The sequence below is a fragment of the Maniola jurtina genome, chromosome 7 (assembly GCF_905333055.1).
Source record: "Maniola jurtina chromosome 7, ilManJurt1.1, whole genome shotgun sequence".
Taxonomy (NCBI): domain Eukaryota; kingdom Metazoa; phylum Arthropoda; class Insecta; order Lepidoptera; family Nymphalidae; genus Maniola; species Maniola jurtina.
The window spans coordinates 525,807-546,804 of NC_060035.1; the positions used below are offsets into that span (position 1 = coordinate 525,807).

General features: G+C 38.1%; 1 protein-coding gene across 1 annotated transcript; it reads left to right on the plus strand.

Annotated features, from left to right (window-relative positions):
• The first annotated feature begins 1,056 nt into the window (after positions 1-1,056).
• Positions 1,057-18,566, plus strand: LOC123867264 (netrin receptor unc-5-like). The gene is made up of 10 exons (XM_045909244.1): positions 1,057-1,234; positions 2,634-3,086; positions 9,171-9,349; positions 11,101-11,179; positions 12,204-12,374; positions 13,031-13,171; positions 14,975-15,109; positions 15,934-16,054; positions 16,735-16,850; positions 17,184-18,566. Exons 1-10 carry the CDS (start codon positions 1,165-1,167, stop codon positions 17,348-17,350), a joined length of 1,632 nt encoding a protein of 543 aa, XP_045765200.1. The 5' UTR covers positions 1,057-1,164; the 3' UTR covers positions 17,351-18,566.
• The last annotated feature ends 2,432 nt before the right edge of the window (positions 18,567-20,998 follow it).

Here is a 20,998-nt window from a genome sequence, read left to right on the forward strand (position 1 = left end):
TAGGGCAATAATTTTATTTTTCAAAAATCATGTATTAGAGCCATCTGTTGATGACGTGTCGAACTTCTTGGCATTACGCCATCTAGCGTTGACCATATGAACTGGTATGAAAAATAGTATCTGAAAGCTTCGTGGAGCTTTTAGAACATTCAAGTGAGCTTTGCCTAGAAGCTTCAATGCGTTTTTGTTTCCCCTCAATAGATGTCGTTACGAGTATCTATCTTAAACTTTCATAATAAAAAAAACTTTTATAAAATTAATCAATTACTTTAACCTTACCTACTTTTGAACACCTTATTATGAAGAATGCAGAGTTTTATTAAAACAATTTACTATTTTACTAATTTCTTATTAAAATTACTTTAAAAGTTCAGAAATGTAGAGCGGAAATATTGGATGTAAGTAAGCATAAGGATTCCAATTTTGTCAGAAAGCTTTATTATTGTTAGAATATTATATTAAATATTTTTCAGAAAATGTTCACGGGTAATTTTTTTAAGCTTTAGTAAATAGGTAATCACGAGTTACCAAAAAGGTCTGAATTAATTTAGTGGAGTTTAGCAATAAGAATATGGCTTCCACCTATAATGATTATTTCTTGATTGATATTTCAGCTTTACAGTAGTTACAAAAGGTATTCCTTTTTTATTTACTTGAGTGCTTTATTATTATTTTTCGTAAGTAATAAATGTGAAGGCCCTATACAACCTACATTTTTTTGAGACATACTAGGTACACCTAAACCGTAAGATCCATGATTCGGTAGAATAGGTAACCAGAGGCATCTATTAGATATGTTTGATAATATATAGAATTTTCATTATCATTTCTTACCTATTTATCTAATCTTATCTGCATAGACCAATAAAAGAATGGAACCAACGCTAAGCCTCTAATTGAATCCAGAAAGCTTCTTAATTACGACACCATATCAAATGTATGGGAAGTTATGTACATACTATCGTACACGCCATCGCAAATCACATATGGGCTATATTATAGCTTATAGAAATATAAGCATATACCATTCAGTACCATTCTGACCGTGGTAGGGGATTCATGTCTCGCCCCTTGGTATTTTGCATCGAGAAATACGCAACGAATATTTTCATAGATGTTAAGGGAATCAACTTGTGTTTTTCGTGATAAGTGCTTATTTTAGTGATGTGTGTGGAAAATGTTTTGCGGATTGCGTTTTTGATTAGTGTTGCTGTCGGAAAAGTTAGAAATGGAGGTATGTTTAAAAAAATTATTATTAAAATAATAAAGCCACTTATATAAGTTTGTTTGGTCAGGTTATGTTTAGAAAACCTGTATTCCAGGATTCCCGGTCTTTGTCCAAGAATGATGCTAAATGCCACTGTCGGAGGAATTTTAACTTGTAAGTAGGTAAAATTGTAAAACTTTTTACTCTGTACCTACGTGTTTTGTTGAAAGATTTAGCTCATGCAATAGAAGCAAGCTTTTTCGAGCCAAACAAGATTTTTGTAAGCTTTTGAGCTTTTCACCGCAAAAGTAAAACGGAATAAGAAGCGGACTGTCATAAATTATCAGGATAGTGTTCTCTTATTCTAAAATAAGCTTCGAGTCTTTTTGAAGAGGAAAAAGGGGAAAATTAATAAAACACTAACGCAAAAACAACAGAACATTTAAGTATTAAACTCTATTAAATCGATACCTACTTATATAGTTTGAAAAGGTATGAAAATATCTATAAACATACAATGCAAAGCGGTTATGGCCTAGTGGTTAAAGACTTTGACCTTCTATTTAAAGGGGTCCAAGATTCGATCCTGACCACTAACGTTTCGGAGTTGGTCAGTGTTGAGGGATGGTGGACTTTGGTCTAAACCCTTCTCATTCTAAGAGGATACCCATGCTTACTGGGCTGGCAGTGGGTTGTGAATTGTGATGATGAATCAATACAAACAGAGACGACTAAACCAATAACCTTTTCGTCAGGTAGAAATAGGTAGGTTATCTACCTGATCTGGTGGGAGGCTTCGGCCGTGGCTAGTTACCACCCTACCGGCAAAGCCGTACCGCCAAGCGATTTAGCGTTCCGATACGATCCCATGTAGAAAGTGTAGAAACCAAAGGAGTATGGGTTTAATGAAAACTGCTATCCCCTTTCCAGGTTAGCCCGCTTCCATCTAAGACTGCATCATCACTTACCACCACGTGAGATTGCAGTCAAGGGCTTACCTGTATCTGAATTTAAAAATAAACTAGTTGTTCCAGTAATAAGATACATAACCTATAAGCACGGGAACACAATCAAATTACAGCCACTTCACTGAATTTCCAAACCTTATCCATTCGCTTCTTTTTCCCTAACCACAAAATTTTTCGGGTTTATTTCAAGCTCATATTACCTTTTTATCCTATATTATAACAATACATAATAGTTACATAAAAGTATCCTAGGTAGGTATATCCTTCTCCAAAATGCAAGCTATCTCTGCACCAAATATCTAATTTCAAAAACCTATTGTTACCAGGATGGGCTGTAAAAAAGAACAGTCTGATAGACAGATAATTATTTACAGTTAATTAATTCACATTGATAATTATTAAGTAAGTATTGAATAAATAATATTAGTAGTATAGAATATTATTTCCTGTCTTTACAGGTATGGAGCAAACGACGGAAAAAGAAACGCGGCCAGAATACATCCACCCAGATGGTCTGCTAAACTTCGACCCATACCTATCCGACTTCAAGCATGTAGTCGAAGAAGAAGACTACATCCCTTTGCCAGAAAACGACGAGACTATAGACGGTCTCCCGATATTCCTAGTAGAACCAAAGAATTCCTATGTGCTGCGAACTAAACCAGCTACCTTGTTATGCAGAGCCGCTAATGCTTTGCAAGTTTTTTTTAAGTGTAATGATGTTAGGAGTGATAAGACTGTGCAGTTGGATCATGTGGATCCTCAGAACGGTGTAAGAGTGGTTGAAGCAGAACTGAATGTGACTAGGAATGAGTTGGATGAGTACTTCGGTGGGAAGTATAGCTGTGATTGCTATGCGTGGAATAGCAAAGGCAAGATCCGGAGTCAGGGAGTCTTTATTGAATATGCTTGTAAGTGTTTTGTTTCTCTTTATTATTAACCCCCGACACAAAAAAGGGGTGTCATAACTTTGACCTGTGTACCTGTGTATCTGTCTGTGGCATTGTAGCTCCTAAACTAATGAGCCGATTTTAATTTAGTTTTTTTGTTTGAAAGGTTGCTTGATCGAGAGTGTTCTTAGCTATAATAGAAGTAAATCGGTTCAGCCGTTTAAAAGTTATCAGCTCATTTCTAGTTACTGTAACCTTCACTTGTCGGGGGTGTTATAAATTTTTAATTTACACTTGTTACGATTATTATTCTACTTCTGGAACACAAACGTGAGATAACGAGCTAGGAATTTTGAATTTTGGCGTTCGTTTTTTAGAGTAAGTACCTAGATAAATTTTTAATCATACCTAACTAAGAATAAATCGCAAGGTATGTAAACTCGGATTAAAATATTATTTATCAATATATCAAAATATAAATCCCGTTCATTTCCAATCAACGATATTCAATCAATTAAATTTGACACCTTTATCAAATTGAAACTCAGACAGAATTGAATTCGCATCTCATTGGTAGAGAATTTAAATAAACCGAGCGTAAAGGTATATCAGTTTCATTATATTATTTTGTAATTGAACGATATTACTAGGTATTAATTTATTTTATGTTTGATTACTGAAAAAAGTAACATAAAATCCTATGCAATACATAATTGACTCTTGCTTTGTTTTGTTTTAGGTTAACTTAATAAACTTCATTAATAATTCAAGCTTAATGAACTGTATGATAAAAAGAACGCTATGATAATAAGAAAACGATAAACAAAAGCCTTCAAAAAATAAAATTGGCTGAATATGGTTGGAAACATAAAGAATAAAAACACACAAATGATTCCTATGTATTAATTCTATAACATGTCGCTACTTACTACTAAACAAAAGATATAACAAAGATGAAAAATCATTCGCATAAAATAAAACAACTGATGGGATTGATAACACGATTAACAAAACCTATCCGTTAATTAAAACAAAAATTTTAACAATAAATAAATAATTACTATCTAAAATCTGAGCGATTAATTCTGAAACCTTCACTCAACGCTGCAGGTAGTCTATTTCATAATTAGATATTTTTTGCTCTGATGATCTCGGTTTGTTAACTTGCCCAAAGTCGTTAGCATTAAAATATTCAGTTAGTTACGCTTCATTTACCCATAACGATCCTTTGGAGCCATCTGCAGGCCTTTTTTATTTATTACCATGCCTTTCCCACAAAATTTGGTTACTTGATAAATCATAATGTAGTTATTTTTCACACTTAGATGATTTTCATCCTCTAAATATATACGAATGTAAATTAAAATTTATAACAAGTGAAGGTTAACTAGAAAAGAGCTGATAACTTACAAACGGCTGAACCGATTTTCTTGGATTATAGCTAAGAACACTCCAAGAGGGTTCCAAACGCACTCAGGTCTGAGAAGAGGCCACAACAGACGTCTTTATTATTACTTCTTGAAGTTTAGAATAGAATAGAACGTCTTTTAATTTAATAGAATATAAATAAACTTTTATAAGTGCTTTTGTTTGTCTGTCTATGCACGCTTCACGCTGTAACTACTAAAGGAACTTAAATGTAACTTGGCATACTTGCAGCTAATACTTCGGGTTAAAATATAGGATAGGTTCTATCCCGAAAAACATTAAGGTTTCTTCGGGATATGGGATATTTCTTATCTATTTTACTTCATAGCTCCGTCAGGCGCCAGCTTGTTGAAATCATTATTGTTAGCGTCAAAGGACGCCGGCACGCACTGTCGGAGGTCCGGAAACACAAGACACGACATTATTAATATTTATAATGTCTACAAGTATAGCATTTTACTATTGTATACACTATACAGTGTATCTATTTGCGTATATTAGGGGGCAGGGCTTAGGTAGGGTAACGACGTAGCTAAGTAATATTTTGACGGATATCGATTCAGGATTGAAACCGAGAGCTTCCTCACTCTAGTTCACTCTGGTTATATTTCACTCCATCAACAAGTGTAAATTAAAAATTTATAACACCCCCGACAAGTGAAAGATACAGTAACTAGAAAAGAGCTGATAACTTTCAAACTGCTGAACCGATTTTCTTGGATTATAGCTAAGAACACTCTCGATCAAGCCACCTTTCAGACAAAAAAAAAACTAAATTAAAATTGGTTCATTAGTGTTTCTACGCTACGATGCCACAGACTGATACACAGATACACACGTCAAACTTATAAAACCCCTCTTTTTAGGTCGGGGGTTAAAAATCAAAATCATTTATTCAAATTAGGTACTATTGTACGCCTTTTGGTTGTCAGAATTGTAAGATTTGTAAGATAATATGATATAGTGGTGATACATAATTAATTACGTAAACTTAACCTACGAGGGTTCCAAACGCACCCAGGTCTGAGAAGAGGCCACAACAAACGTCTTTATTATTACATCTTGAAGTTTAGAATGGAATAGAACATGTTTCAATATAAATAAAGTTTTACAAGTGCTTTTGAACCGTCAAAATAATTTACTACGTTTTGAAACTGGGTCATACGCCAGAGGGTGCCGATAGCTCTATATTTAAGTTTTATGAAACTTTCGTTACGTTCAGTGCGTAGAGAATCCAATGTGGTGACATAAAAATGTAGGTATTCCAAATCACTGTGCGTGGGGTGGCTTATGGCTATTTAAGTGGAGTATTTAAGTGGATTGCCATCTGGGCCTGTCGCGTACTATACCTACGTGGGGAACTAGCCTTACCAACAATAATATAAATATCAATTTACAACTTTTTCTAAATAGGTACTCACTTATCGTCCCCAAAGATAAAAATTCAACGCTTTTAAAAACCTTTTCACACGCCCCTCGGACAAAACCGCGTAAGTAACAAAATGATTCTAATCTAACTTTTTATATTACGTTCGATTGTTAGAGGGCAGATGTAACATTTTGAATGTGCTACCGTTAGGTAAGTACTCTTTATTATTCATAGGCAAGGAGTCAGTAGCAAGTATTCATTAAGTATTTATTTGGAGTTTGAAAAACATTTTTTCCTTTCTAAGCTAGTGTTCAATGACATGAAATAACTAGTCAAATCAGTATATTATCAAACGTCAAAACACGCGCTTAGAATGCGAGCTTCTATAAAATACTGGCATGTGACGTCAAAATTGTTTGGCTTGCTTTTTTAGTTCAATCCATAATTTAAAATGGGTATCGCACTTAAAATAACATAGGACGTGGATTTTACGTAATTTGGGATACCCTCTATTTAATAATCATGGAGAAATAATTTATTTTTGACATAGGCAAATATCGTATTACGAACACAAAGCGGTGATAGTGGTTAAAACGTCGACCTCAATCGTGAGGTCCGGAGTTCGATTGTAACTTTTCGAAGTTATGTTGGTCTAAGCTATTTCAAGCTATTAAGTATCACTAGCTTTATAGGGAAGGAAAACATCGTGAGGAAACCTGCATGCGTGAGAGTTCTACACAAAGTTCTCAAAGGTGTGTGAAGTCTCCAATCCGCACTTGGCCAGAGTGGTAGACTCCTACCGGCTGCGCCATGTTGTGTTTATCCTTTTTTCTAAATTAAAGATTAGTTATTTTATATTAAAAGGTTTATTTTTATTAAATGTAGGTACGACATGTTACAAATTACCAGCAGAGCCAAGTGGGAAAACCCACAGACAAGACAATGACATTTCCACAGATTAAACACTATGACATCTCACTACAGTGGCCAAACCCTTCTCATTCTGAGAAGAGACCCGTGCTCAGTAGTGAGCCAACAATGCATTGGTGATGATTTCCGTTGACGACTGACGATAAATGCATATTGAGCCATAGAGAAAAAATTACCGGCTCTCTTTATATTTACACCAAGTAACAAAAAAAAACTAACCTGTATTTCGTTATCCATAAGGTCTATATTTCAATACCAGTAACGGTAAAGCAATATCAGTTACAGTAAAAGATTATGGTTTCAAAGTAACCACTCGAAAGCATTGTATTACCTTAATCCGGATAAAACTGGATACTGGATGAGCCGTTAATACAAAATCTTTATATTACGGTATGATCGCTGTATTACCGATCTGCTTCGCGTCATAAACGTACAGTTATGAACAAAAGTGCTAACTAAGTCTTTTAAAATAGTTGTGGTATCTTTTTGACAAACCATAGTCTTGTATTGAAGCAGGCGTTACTTTGCGGAAGTCCATGATATGCAAAGAATCAAAAACATGATTTGCTATAATCCGCTAAAAAAGGCAAATCTGTATAGTACAGCATGCAGCATGCGACATGCTCTACCCGCCCTCCCACTGCTAAGCATGCAGGTAAAGCTAGCCACCAAGCAAGCCCCCAGTACCACCACACAATTCCACCAGAACACAATCGACGCACGTTTCGCTCCAACAAAATTTAATTTTGTTCTCACGGGTGTTTGAGCTTTCTCTCTTCTGATTGGTCTGTGTTCGTGTTTTAGTGTGTTTTTGTTTCTCATAGGCATTTACTTGGGGCAAAAATATTTTGTTCACTGGCGGCGTTTATTAAGTTCCTGGCTACTTTCAGTATTCTTTAGAACCTTTCGCTTTACTCTGAGTTCAAAATAACGCTCTCGAGGAACAAAATATCACTTTGATCCCTTGTAACACAGATAACTATTGACACTTTTGCAAGTGCTGGTACTGCATGGCGACCCGGGCGGGCATGGGGTGGGCAACCGGTAGAGCGAGTTTTTTGCAGTCTAGACGCGATACTGCTACGAGTTTAAGGTACGATTCCAATCAAACTCGCCGCATCGAGTCGCGTGGAATCGTATGCGTCCGCATGCTGCAGTAGCAGACCGCATGCGCCCAATGGAAAAATACACTAGAATGCGTGCGCATGCCGTCAGATGGCACAGCATGCCTTCGCATTTTTTAGCAACTAGATGGTACCACATCGCAGTCAGTCTCTATGGCTACCGTGTGGACCGCATGCGATGGTAGCAGACTGGAGTCAAGAGCACACTTATACCCACAAACGTATTTTGGACCTCTTGGAAGTGCAGGAGTTCAAGCCTAGTGTTTTGATTTTTCTATCATGTAAATCACCAATTTCTTGTAATTTAATTTGAGCCTAAAAATTGAATACCCCCTGACGGGTTCGAAAATAACCTCGACGATTCCACATACATTTGAGAAGTGTCAATTTAAATCGTAATTTTTAACGAGTGTTTTCCACCCCCGTCCCGCCCGCGGCTCGGAACCATTAACTGCAGGAAACATTATATCCGCTCGTTAATTCGAGCACTGCTTGTTACACTTTGGGGTGCTCGAGTTGCCTTAGTGACTTAACTCTAATAGCTTCTTGAATTAACGCTGCGACTAAAATTAGCGAGGGTTTTTATCGATTTTTGCTCTGTTCTTATCATATTTAATGGTTGACAACCTCCCTGGAACCCATGGCGCTCCATGGTGAGCACATGTGATCTTATTGATGGGAGCTCCCGATGATGATGTATGGTAGGATTCTTGGTAAGGGTGGTTGGTATGATCGGAGTTGTTACCACCCTACCACCAATGACGTGCCACCATGCGATTAAATTATTTGATACTAGATAACGCCCGCGACTTCGTCCGCGTGGATTTACGTTTTTAAGAATCCCGCGGGGACTCTTTAATTTTCCGGGATCAAAAGTAGCTCATGTCCGTCCCTGGGATTAAAGTTAACTCTGTTTTAAATTTCATCAAAATTAGTTTTGTTACAAATACAAAAATATTTATTTCGGTAAAACAATTTTATATAGAACATCGATGCATAGAACATAAAAATTGGGACCAACCCAGTAAGTGACTAGTATTACTACTAGTACATGTGGGAGGCGACCCCGCTTTTCCATAACATCTGTTACAATCGAAAAAAAATCTGTTGGGCCGTGAAAAGCTAGCAGACAGACAGACACACTGTCGCATTTCTAATATTAGTATAGATGGATATGGATAATGCCACGTTTCTATATCCTTGAAACTCAAACTACCTGAATCAAAATTTTAGCCAAGTTTCTTTGTCTAACAGATATAAAGAAGCAATTCGTCCAGCAGCCCCAGTCAGCGACAGTGGAAGCTGGGAGACAAGTGACGTTCCACTGCAGCCCGCCGCCCGCCGCACCACCCGCTACCATCAAGTGGGTCCGCAATGGAGTCACCATCGAAGCCACCGACGAAACTCTCGTGCTGCCCAGAGTTGGCTTACAGGTATGTATAACATCTTTGCAACAAAATCGTTGTTGAATGTGGCAGCGCAATGGATACTGTGCAATCTCCCCAGTATATCCTCAGCAGAGTCCCCAGCAGAGGCCCCAGAATGACTGGAGTGGCGATTGAGACACGCCTGGCGCCATTGGGGATCTGCCAGCCGTGATCAAAGGCAGGGAGGGGGATAGCGATAGGTCTTGGAAGGCGGTAGAGTCCTGTGAGGCAGAAGGAGAAGGAGTTGGCGAAGCGTATGAGAGAATTTGATGGTGGCTTGCGTGAACGGTAGCGCATTGACGGGATTTTTTGGATGGATATAGCAGCGGGATATAGAGACCTGGAAAGTGAGATAGGGTACTTTTTGTCCAGAAAAATCAAAGTACTCACGGGATATTTAAAATCGAACTCGTAAATCCACGCGGACAAAATCGCGGGCATCAGCTATTTTTTCTAATTTTTATGGGCGTGATGGGCTTGCGCTTGACGGCAATTATGCTTAAGAAAGCTACTAGGAATAAGGCTGGATTTTTCAAAATTCCCATGAAAGCAAGGCCACGAACGCTCGCTATAGGCATCCAGAATGAAAATTCTTTACTTTAAACGTTTTATAGAGTAAAAATAAGAGTAAATGATTGCGTAACATCGCTGAACAATGCTCTCTGCGTCTGCTCGGGACAGTGAAGCCGCGATAAAAGCAATCTGCTATCTCTGTTGGCCGCCATCCAGCGCGCGGCGCACCTGCAAGGATGCTGCGTGTTCCTGAAGTGCCTTTTGCTAGCTTATGATAACATGAGATAATGTTATTCCTGCGTTATTCAACTTTCAAATGAAATAGGGTATTGTGACTTATAAGGAATGACAAGCTTGTATATTATGTTCTTTGCTGTGATCTACATGAAAATATCATCTTTATGTGAAACTAGCTGATGGCCGCGACTTTGTCTGAGTGGATTTCGTTTTTTTTAAATCCCGTGGAAACTTTTAAACCGAGGAAAACGTAACCGTCTCCAGGGTGTGAGACTCTGTACCAACCAAATGATGCCCTCGACTTTATCCACGTGGATTTGGGGTTTTAAGAATGAATCTAAGAAGAGAGAAAGAAGAAGAATAGAAGAAAAGAAGAAAACTCTGATTTTTTGGGATCAAAATTTGCCCTCCCTGGGATGCAAGCTATATCTGTGTACCAAATTTTGTCAAGCCCAATTAATCGGTGGGCCTGTCAAAATCCCGTGGGAACTCTTTGATTTTCTGGGATGAAAAGTAGACTTATATAATTTGTCCTTCTCTGGGATACAAGCTATTATCTGTATTTTGTCAAAATTGGTAAGACGGGTGGGCCGTGAAATCTAGCATAATAGACACATTGCGCTTGGCTACAATCAGACCTGCCGGCAAGTGATGTTGCAGCCTATAATGGAGCGCGCTTGCCTGGAAAATGCCTATTCACTCTTGACTTAAAACAATATCTGATTGCATTTAAAATAATACTACAGGATGCTCGCGACTTCGCCCGCTTGAACTTCGGTTTTTTTACATCCCGTAGGAACTCTTCAATTTTCCGGGATAAACAGTAGCGTATGTCCTTTCCCGAGATGTATCCCAAGTCTGTACCAAATTTCGTCAAAATCGGTTAAATTGTTGGACCGTGAAAAGGTAGCAGACAGACAGACAGACAGACACACTTTCGCATTTATTATATTAAGTATGGATGTAGTATGAAAGTGTGGATATTAAAATATGTTTTCTTTGTACAGGATATGGCGAATTATACATGCATGGCTGAAAACATCGCCGGGCGGCGGGAGTCCGACACTGCCGTGTTGTCAGTTTATGGTAGGTTTATTCCCAAAGAGCGGTATCGCTCGATGAAATGAGATGAAATATTAATCATTCAACCGTTTTTATTAAAAATATTTCATTCATCGAGTATCTATTGTAGACTGCAATAATTTATCAATGCCTTTTCCAAGTATTGGTTTCATGGATTGAGTTCGATGAAATGCAGTTTAAAAAAATATTCGCTGGAAATCACCTAGATTTGCGTCACTTGCGGCCCACTTCTTGTTTCCTATGAGGATAGCTATGAATGTTCGAACCTTACATTATTTTATAAATAATAATCATTACTAGCTGATGCCCGCGACTTCGCCCGCGTGTATTTAGGTTTTTAAAATCGAAATTCACCAAAATCGATTCGAAAACGTATTTTTATTTTGTGATAGGTTGGTGGCTCAAAATGGTTAAGGCCCGCTGATAATTTTGGCTCTGTTATTTGTATGGGATTACACCTTGGGATTACACAGGCAATCCCAAGTAAAGTAGCCTTTGTCCGTCCCCGGGATATAAGCTAACCCTGTACCGAATTACACCAGAATCGGTTACACTGTTGGGCCGTGAAAAGGTAGCAGACAGGCAGACAGACGGACAGACGGATACACTTTCACATTTATAATATTTAGAATCGATTGGAGCTCTATTCCAATGAATTAATATCTACTAGAGAATGCCCGCGACTTCGTCCGCGTGGATTTAGGTTTTTAAAGATCCCGTGGGAACTGTTTGATTTTCCGGGATAAAAAGTTGCCTATGTCAAGGACGCAAGCTACCTCGGTACCTCATACAAATCGGTTAAGCGGATGGGTATTTGGGAATCCCGTGGGAACTCTTTGATTTTCCGGGATAAAAAATAGCCTATGTCCGTCCACGGAATATAAACTAACCCTGTACCAAATTTCGTCAGAATCGGTTAAACTGTTGGACCGTGAAAAGGTAGCAGACAGAATATAGACAGACAGACAGACAGCCATTAGTATGGATTTAACCCATATATCTATAAACAAATTTTTTGGTCTCCCAGTAAACGGTGGCTGGTCGGAATGGTCACCCTGGCTCCCCTGCCGATGTGGAGCGCAGAGCAGCGGCAGACGAAGAACTAGGACATGCACTGAGCCGGCACCAGCCAATGGCGGCGTGCCGTGCCGAGGACAGGCTTCGCAGAGTGATGAAGACTGTCTTACCTGTCAGAATGGTTAGTACCTACCTACCTAATTATGATTTTTTTTGTTGTTATTATCGAGTGACCACACAATATTCAGAATTCAGATACAAAGATCATACAAGTATATCAGAATTAAATAAGGTAATCCATACTTAATATTTTAAAAGCGAAAGTATGTCTGTCTATCTGGCAGTTTTTCACGGCACAACAGTTTAACCAATTTTGATGTAAAGCACAGGGTTAGCTTTTGGGGACGAACATAGGCCATTTATTCCGGAAAATCAAAGTGTTTCCACAGGATTAAAAAAAATCTAAATCCACGCGGACAAAGACAAATAGCCTCGATAGCTCAACGGTTGAGGAGCGGACTGAATTCCAAAAGGTCGGCGGTCCAAACCCCGCCCGTTGCACTATTGTCGTACCCACTCCACAAGCTTTACGCTTAATTGGAGGGGAAAGGGGAGTATTAGTCATGATTAGCATGGCTAATATTCTTTTTTTATAAAAAAAAAAAAAAGTGTGTATTACGACGCTATGTAGCCTCTACCGTCCGTCCTCCTGATATACCTACATCCGCAAACTAACGCGGTAACGGCCTATTATTTTAAAAGTGAACGGGGCGCTTCAGTTTTAAAAACAAAGAAGATACTCGAACCTGGCTGCATTGACAAGCAAAATTGATCTAGGTTCGTGGTCGCCCTGGAACGCCTGGTCGTCCTGCAGCGAGGAGTGCGTGAGGGTGCGTCGAAGACAATGCATCGGCACTTGTGCTGGGTCCACGCTGCAGCACGCTGCTTGTGTCGATGGACTATGTTCTGCTGGACTTAGTAAGTCACCTTCTTCCAAGAATTTTGATCGCTCATTGCCAACGTTCTGCGTTCAGCGGTTCTCTCCTCCCTGTCTTAAATAAAAAAAAATCTTTTCTTTTCTTTATTTAGAAAGAAAGAAAGAAAAATCATTTATTCTTGTGCTGTTCACACACACTTCACATCACACTATAATATTATAAAGATGAAAGTTTGTGTGTATGTGTTTGTGTGTGTGTGTGTGTATGTTTGTTACTCCTTCACGCAATAATTACTAGACGGATTTGGCGGAATGAAGATAGATAATATCCTCGATTAGCACATAGGCTACTTTTCATCCCGGAAAATCAAAGAGTTCCCACGGGATTTCGAAAACCTAAATCCACACGGGCGAAGTCGCGGGCATCGGCTAGTAGAGCATAAACTTAAAATTAGTTATGGATTTTGCATCCACATGCATTTAGTTTCTGTGGCACTTAGAAATATTTCCACTTAGGTATATGATAGATTTATTTTTTGAAATCAGATTTTAGGAACGTAAAGTGTGTTTTGATATGTGAACGATAAAAATAATATTTAAACTGTGATAGGTTCGGTCTTACCATCGACCACTTTTGCTTTCGTCTGGCTTTACAAAGATTAGCCAATGTCAAGTTTGTAGTTATTTGTAACAAGTTAGTTAAACTATACAAATATGGTCCCCGTCTGTGCCGGCGCTCGCCGACATACGCACGGCACCCCCTTAGAGCACTTTCCAGTCAGTTTTAACAAAAAAAACACTCCAAAAAGGCAGAGCACGCCCGCCAGCTAACACCAACACAGACGAAGTCATTACATTTTATACATTTGTAAACATACAATGTATGAAGTATGTAAAACTTCTATTAATGGAAAATGTTTTTCTTGGAGCATGTTGTGAGGCGCAAAGAAAATTTTAGAAATGCGAGCAAAAACTGAATATTTTTTCCAATATGTCATACAAAGCATCATTATTATTAGTAATTATTATTGAACCCAGTTAATAATGGTGGAAACTGTTGTGTTCACGGCTTCTCACCACTTAATTAACACTTCCCATAGTTTTTGTTTAGCATAACTTGCTGCGAACAAAGCCACAACTTGGTCGAGGAATGTCTAGAAAAATTCTTTAATTATGGTGCCTTTTAATGATTTTACTTTCAAATTCATTGTTGTTATTTTGTAGTCCAATCAAGCGTTCCGTTGAGGATTTTTTCATGTTAATTATGGTTATTTATTTATTTATTTTAATTTATGATGAATCAACATACATACATAATACATATACATAAAATGGATCTTGTATGCAAGAAGTTCGTTATACTATAATTCGTACGTTCGTTATAAGTAGGTACTTACTTATACAGGGTGTAACCAGGACGCTGGAAAAAAACTTAGCCTCATTATTAAACTACTTTAACACAATCCAATGCGAATAACCATTTGCCTTATCTTGTAGTTTTAGTGATTTAGTATTTTTCAAACCCGTAATTGTATATCGTGCAAAACTTGGATCAATGCCCCACCTACAACGCGGCATTGACTTCGAGTGACCTATTTACGGAACGTTCGTTGACCGCTAGCGTCAGTCAGATGTTTTATTTGCAATATATTGTGAACTTTTACAAAAATACAGGGTTTAAAAAAAATCTTAGTTTTTTTTAAATGGTATCTTACAAGTAATCATCAGTACTAGCTATCACCTGTCTTCGTTTTTGCTCGCGTTCTGGTTACACCCTGCATTATTACTTCAGAATAATGGACGTCAATGTTAGTATTTGAGTCCCCAATACTCGTAACTTGTAGGGATCTACAAGAACAACTTAACACTGTACGTGGGTATCGGCATCACGGTGGCCATGCTGGCGGCCGGCGCGGCCATCCTCTACGTGTGGTGCAAGTACCGAAGCGTCCGGCCGGGGTACACTGCTGCCAGGACAGGTAACTTGCTATCATTTAAAGACCAGCCCTAGAGTTTAGGGCTAGTCTATATCTTTGAATCCAAATGTCAATCAGTTGATGATATGGTCTAGGGCCTATACGATATCATCAACGGATTGACGTTTGGATTCAAAGATATAGTCTAAGGGTTGCAACCTTGATCTCAGCGTTGGAGGACACTGAGCACTGAGCTGAAATTCAGATGGACTACTTGTTTTGCAGTTCTATTTTTAACCCCCGACCCAAAAAGAGGGGTGTTGTAAGTTTGACGTGTGTATCTGTGTATCTGTCTGTGGCATCGTAGCTCCTAAACGAACGAACCGATTTTAATTTAGTTTTTTTTGTTTGAAAGTTGGCTTGATTGAGAGTGTTCTTAGGTATTTCAAGGAAATCGGTTCAGCCGTTTGAAATTTATTAGCTCTTTTCTAGTTACTGACCTTTACTTATCGGGGGTGTTATAAACTTTTAATTTACACTTGTTAAAAAATTAGTTTAGACTCTCAGTTGATTGAAATAATTAATCATTAATAGGTATTGTATGTGACAGGTCCAGATGGTAATCAGGGTATGAGGCGGAGGGACTCCCCACACCTCCCTCAAGCTACTCGACATTGGCGAAGTGCATTGTGCTAGGTTGGCACTACAATAAGCCAGTCTATTAATTAGTGAAGAAGAAGAAGACTCCCACACACCCACACGTCACCCACACTCACCCGCATTGGAAAGCGCGGAGTTGTGCGGGTGTGCGGGACATCCCCACCCCGATTGCCATCTCGACCTGTCGCGTACTAACTACATCTGCTAATTAAAAAACAATTCCTCAGGTATTCCAAAGACGTATTCCGGACGAGACAAGGGTAATGCCGCCCCAGATCTTACGAGGACCTGTAATGAGTACTGGATGAGGCCTGACAATCATTATGACATGCCGCAGTTGAGAGACAGGTAATTTCTCTTTCTCACCTCTTCTCTTTTATTATCTTCATAATGTCTCAGGAGAGAGAAGAGAATACTTTTGCATGGACTATGGTTACGATGAGATTGGAACGTAATAGGTACGGTTCGCCAAATACTGGTCACAGGTAAACTCTATTTTGAATTTTTTAAAAACTCATGGTTAGTTCAATGAAATCACAGAAAGCGTCACTAATTGGTGCCCTAGTCTTTTCTGGTTGGCATAATTCTACTACTGGATTCCAAAAACTTTCTCAAGAACATCTTTTTTTTCTAATTTACTAGGCATACACTCAACCATAGTTATACCTGATGGAAAGTGATGATGTGGCCTAAGATGGGACACGTTTATCTAGAAGATGCCTATTCATTATTGTTCAATGGATACCCGGATTTTGATTGGTAGGACAGTTCGAAGAAGAGTATTCCAAACCTTAGCCATGCGTATGAGGAATGATGACGCAAAACCCTTCGTGCGTGTCGATGGAATGTCGCCCGAAGTCTTGCAGTACGATGGTAAAAAGTTGAAGTAAGGAGACGATTGAAAAGTTTCTGAGCACACTCTCTGATAAAACACCGATGTAAGCCGATAATCTGACGGTGATGACCAAGACTTTGAAGTTTTACCAGTAAAGTAAAGTGGTTCTTCTTCACGATACAATTTGTTTTAGCTACGCGTCTCCGTTCGGCAACAGGAGCAGACAGCAGTCCTCCGCCGGCAGCAACCACTACGAGATGAAGCCCTACAGTCCGTCCGGGGACTCGGCTTCAAGTTGCTACACTAATTGTAAGCTATGCCTTTAATACCATAGCGAAGTTATAATCCTACCTGTAGTTCCCCGCAAACCCCATATCATATTACCATTCATGATAATATTACGTACAGTTCGGTGGCGAAAACTTAGCGAGATTAACTACCCCAACACAAACCCCGGAGCACCTATCTATGCAACGTTCATTGACCTCTAGCGTCAGTCAAAAAGTAGTCTTACCTACAAAAATTACACCAACGCGAACGGGTGGGATTTGGAACAACGATTTTTCATAACTACCGCCGCATTTTATTTTTATGAGGAACTTGCAAGATGTGCAAAGATTCTTAAAAGTTTTTTTTTTGCAGCTCGAACCATGACGTCACGGTCTAGCGAGTGTTCGTCTTCACAACTGGCGGAACTAGTGACGTCATCACCCAACTCCCATTCGAAGGTCGACGTGGCGGTGACCCTGCCTCCTGGACCTATGGAGAACAGCTATCGAGACAAAATCTGCTTAACCATAGTCAAATAGAACTTACAGAGCAAAACAATGGGTCTATTAAAATTTTTGTGTGAAAAAGTTGGGGCTTTCTGCATTTAGAGCGCGCGCGCACGAGCAATTTCTGTCATTGCCAGTTGCTTTAAGCAAAATAAGCCGATGGTATAATCCTTAAAAAGTTTTGTTGTTAAGTTCATAACTACTGTTTTTTAGTTTTACATTTTTGTAATGTAGAAACTTTTTAGAGTAGGTCTATTATTATTAATAATTTATTTCATTTTTTGGGCTTGACTTTGTGTTTTATAGTTTTTTTAGGTACTTATAGTTCTTAAGTTAATAAATGGTTAATTTGAAAATCGGTTAAAGTTGTTAAATTGTTCTAATCTTTGGAAAACATTGTGTCAAAATTATTACTTGTCACATAAACTACGAAGTAGTGTAGCAACAAGATATTGCATTAAAATCAATATCCAAGTTCTATGCTAAACTAGCTAGTAAAGGTGTTCAGTAGCAATAAAAATTGCATTCAGCTATCATTGTCATATCGATGTCAATTTCTGTAAATTGTATCAATTAAAACTGGCAGAAGTTGACTTGTTGCCATTGTTTACACATTGGCAAGAGATGTCCAAGTAACTTGCCAAAGCAGGCTGGTGCAAGTTTTATTGCTATTGTACACTTGGCTTATTATTATTGTATAAACAGTTCTGTGACAGTTTGATGACGTGATTTGTCGCGGGATTATCATGCGCTATCCCATTTTGGCTACCCCATCCATTTACGGACTTGGGTCAACATTGCTTGCTAATGGGTCAATCTCTTTGGGACACCAGTGGCAACCACTCACGCTACCAAAAAAATGTATACAGCTCACCAGCTGAAGTCCGCTTTGTTGTACAACCAAAGGGCACTAACTCATTAGGGCACCAGTAACCAGTGATGACGCAACCAGTCGCGCTACCAACAAAATGTACATACAGGAGAACCTGGACACCAGGTTACGCCACCACTGGTTTCCTAATGAGATAGTGCCATAACATGTTGATTAAAATATGTATTCCTTAATTTGCTGAAGACTGAATGTAATCCAACGAGCTACGTAGAGCCAATTCAAATTGCATTTAAATTTAAAAAAATGTAATGCCAATTAAACTTTTTTAATTTTAAGTGTAGTGTTGTATACAGACTGTAAATATTGTATTTAAAACTGTGATATTTTATGAAATATAAATGAATCTTGTACAAATTATCTAATCTTGTTTTTTCATTGTTATTTTTCCAAACAATAAAATAAGTACCTTTAATTAGTTTGTCAATCCGCACATGGCCAGCGTGGTACTCTGGCCAAACCCTTCTCGTTCTGAGAGGTACCGGTGCTCAGTAGTGAGCCGGCGATGGGTTGATCATGATGATGATGATGGTGATGAATCCGCTTTAACGGTGAAGAAAAACATCGAGAGTTTCTGCATATCTGAGTTCTCCATAATATTCTCAAAGGTGTGTGAAGTCTGGCAAACCCCTCTTAGTCTGAGAGGCGACCCGTGCTCAGTAATGAGCCGGCGATGAGTTGATCATGATGAGGATGGTGAACCATTAAACATACCTAGTTTCTCCTTTCACCAAAGGCCTGTTGAAAATTTCTCTAAGCAATAAGGTCGCCTTTGCATACAATTATTTTTAGTTTCTTAGTTTTGTCTTGGTTATTTTATGTTTTTTGTCCAATAAAGTTTTCTATCTATTTTGAAAACACAGTCAGGGTAGGTTACCTAATTCAGTTTAGTTAGTAGTTTAGATCTAAAATCTAAATAATTCTGAAGAGAAAAAGATTAGGCGAAAAATATTATAAGTAGAAGTGGGTTCGAATCCCAATTTAATGAGATTTGATTGCCAAGGAGCTTGTAGTAAGTAATGTAAGTTATTTCTATCGCTGACAGTTCAAAAACACATCTTTGTAAACATTCTAATAGTCTATTTTTGATTGAAAAGCGTAGCGCCTAAATTCAATTTATCAGGAATTGAACCCGGAACGTTATGGATGCATTCCGTTCCTGTAATAAGTATCTACAAGTTATCTTAAATAGATAAAAGCGTTTTAAATAAAACCACTCATCAAGTATCAAAAACGATTAGGTACACCTAAAAATTCCTTATCTCAAGTCTCAATATGAATGTTTTACATTCAATTTATCTCAACACTAAAATCGAAATAGTTACTAACTTATCCATCCAATATGGTTTTATTAACCATTTCCGATCCATGACCTATCGCGCGAGTGCATTAAGTGGTATAAAAATAAAACACATTAAAACTCATTAAAACATCAGACCACCCAATGGACCTAATCCCATACATAGGGATGCGCGCCTCATCAAAATAATTTAGCCTTTACAACGCACGATATCGTATCGTATCGAGACCGAGATGATCTGCGTGATCCGCAGAAGGCGCGTCAATAGAGCTACAAAAGCCACAAGAGAATTTTTTTAACATTAAAAATAGTCATGTCAGGTTTTATATAATACACACTATACCTAGTATTATAAATGCGAAAGTGTTATTAAAATCTGTTGCTTTGTCTTTTTTTGCCCTATCAACATAACTAATTCAGTTAAAAATTGGTATAAAGACATAGGCTAGTTTTTATCCTAGAGAATTAAAGAGTTCCCAGAGGATTTTAAAGACCTAAGTGCACGCATATGAAATCGCGGGCATTGATTTCTGCTGGCTTAATTAGCATTTTTTTTTGTGCGCCTGATGTACCTAATTAAATTTTGCCGTTGATTTCATCAGCATTTTAGGTTTTGAAAAATGCGTAAGGCGAGGCTAGCATCAACTTTAGTAACAGTAGTTATTTATTTATTTTCTAGTATCATAGCGTGGTACTTAATTGCTCTGCAGTTGCTCCAAAAATGTTTTTCACACAAGAAAAAATATCGATTAACAGCAGAAAAGTTATTAATTTTATAAGCCTATCAAAATTACTTGTCAGTACTTACACTTACATTAAATTTTTTATCAATTTTGGTAGCAGTGTACATTTTATCTATAAATCGTATCGTAAGCGCATCGTAGGGCGAAAACCAGCTTCCAACTTCAAGTAACAAATCAAAGTGTTATTTCTGTAGCGTGCCATTAGTCAAATGCGTAGAGTAGCCTTGTCCAGAGAAAATATCGTAGAAGATAATATTACCATTACTCTTCAAGATCAAAGACCTAGTAAATTACAGTAATTAGTAATTAATATTAGTTAATTACGTGATTAATTTATTATTTCGATAATACAGTATACAGTGTTTATTTTCTGGGGCTGTATGGGAAATCCAAAACCATAGGAGAGACCTTAAAAACCATTAGGTCTTTTTTTGTGAAAACTAATTTGGCATAGGCTCAATTGACTAAATTTTTGGTCAAGCGTGAGTTATCCATATAAATAAATCAAACTAACAAAATCTCTTTTAATGCTGACCGACTCAGTTTCATATAAGAACAGAACAGCAGTTTAAGTAAATCAGAGTTTGCAACTGCAAAGCTTTTGTAATTGTGTATTGTAGAGTCTGTATCGAAGTGAAACATACGTAAAGTGTGTCTGTCTGTGTGGTGTGGTGTGGTGGTGGTGCGTATTGCTTGCTTTTCCTGCATGTATAGTAGTGGGAGGCTGGTGTTGCATACCGTATGATGCA

Coding starts and splice junctions, on each gene's coding strand:
- LOC123867264 (XM_045909244.1), top strand. CDS start 1,165: ATGTGTGTGGAAAATGTTTTGCGGATTGCGTTTTTGATTAGTGTTGCT. Junction 1,235..2,633: donor CGGAAAAGTTAGAAATGGAG/GTATGTTTAAAA, acceptor CTGTCTTTACAG/GTATGGAGCAAACGACGGAA. Junction 16,851..17,183: donor TTCAAGTTGCTACACTAATT/GTAAGCTATGCC, acceptor TTTTTTTTGCAG/CTCGAACCATGACGTCACGG.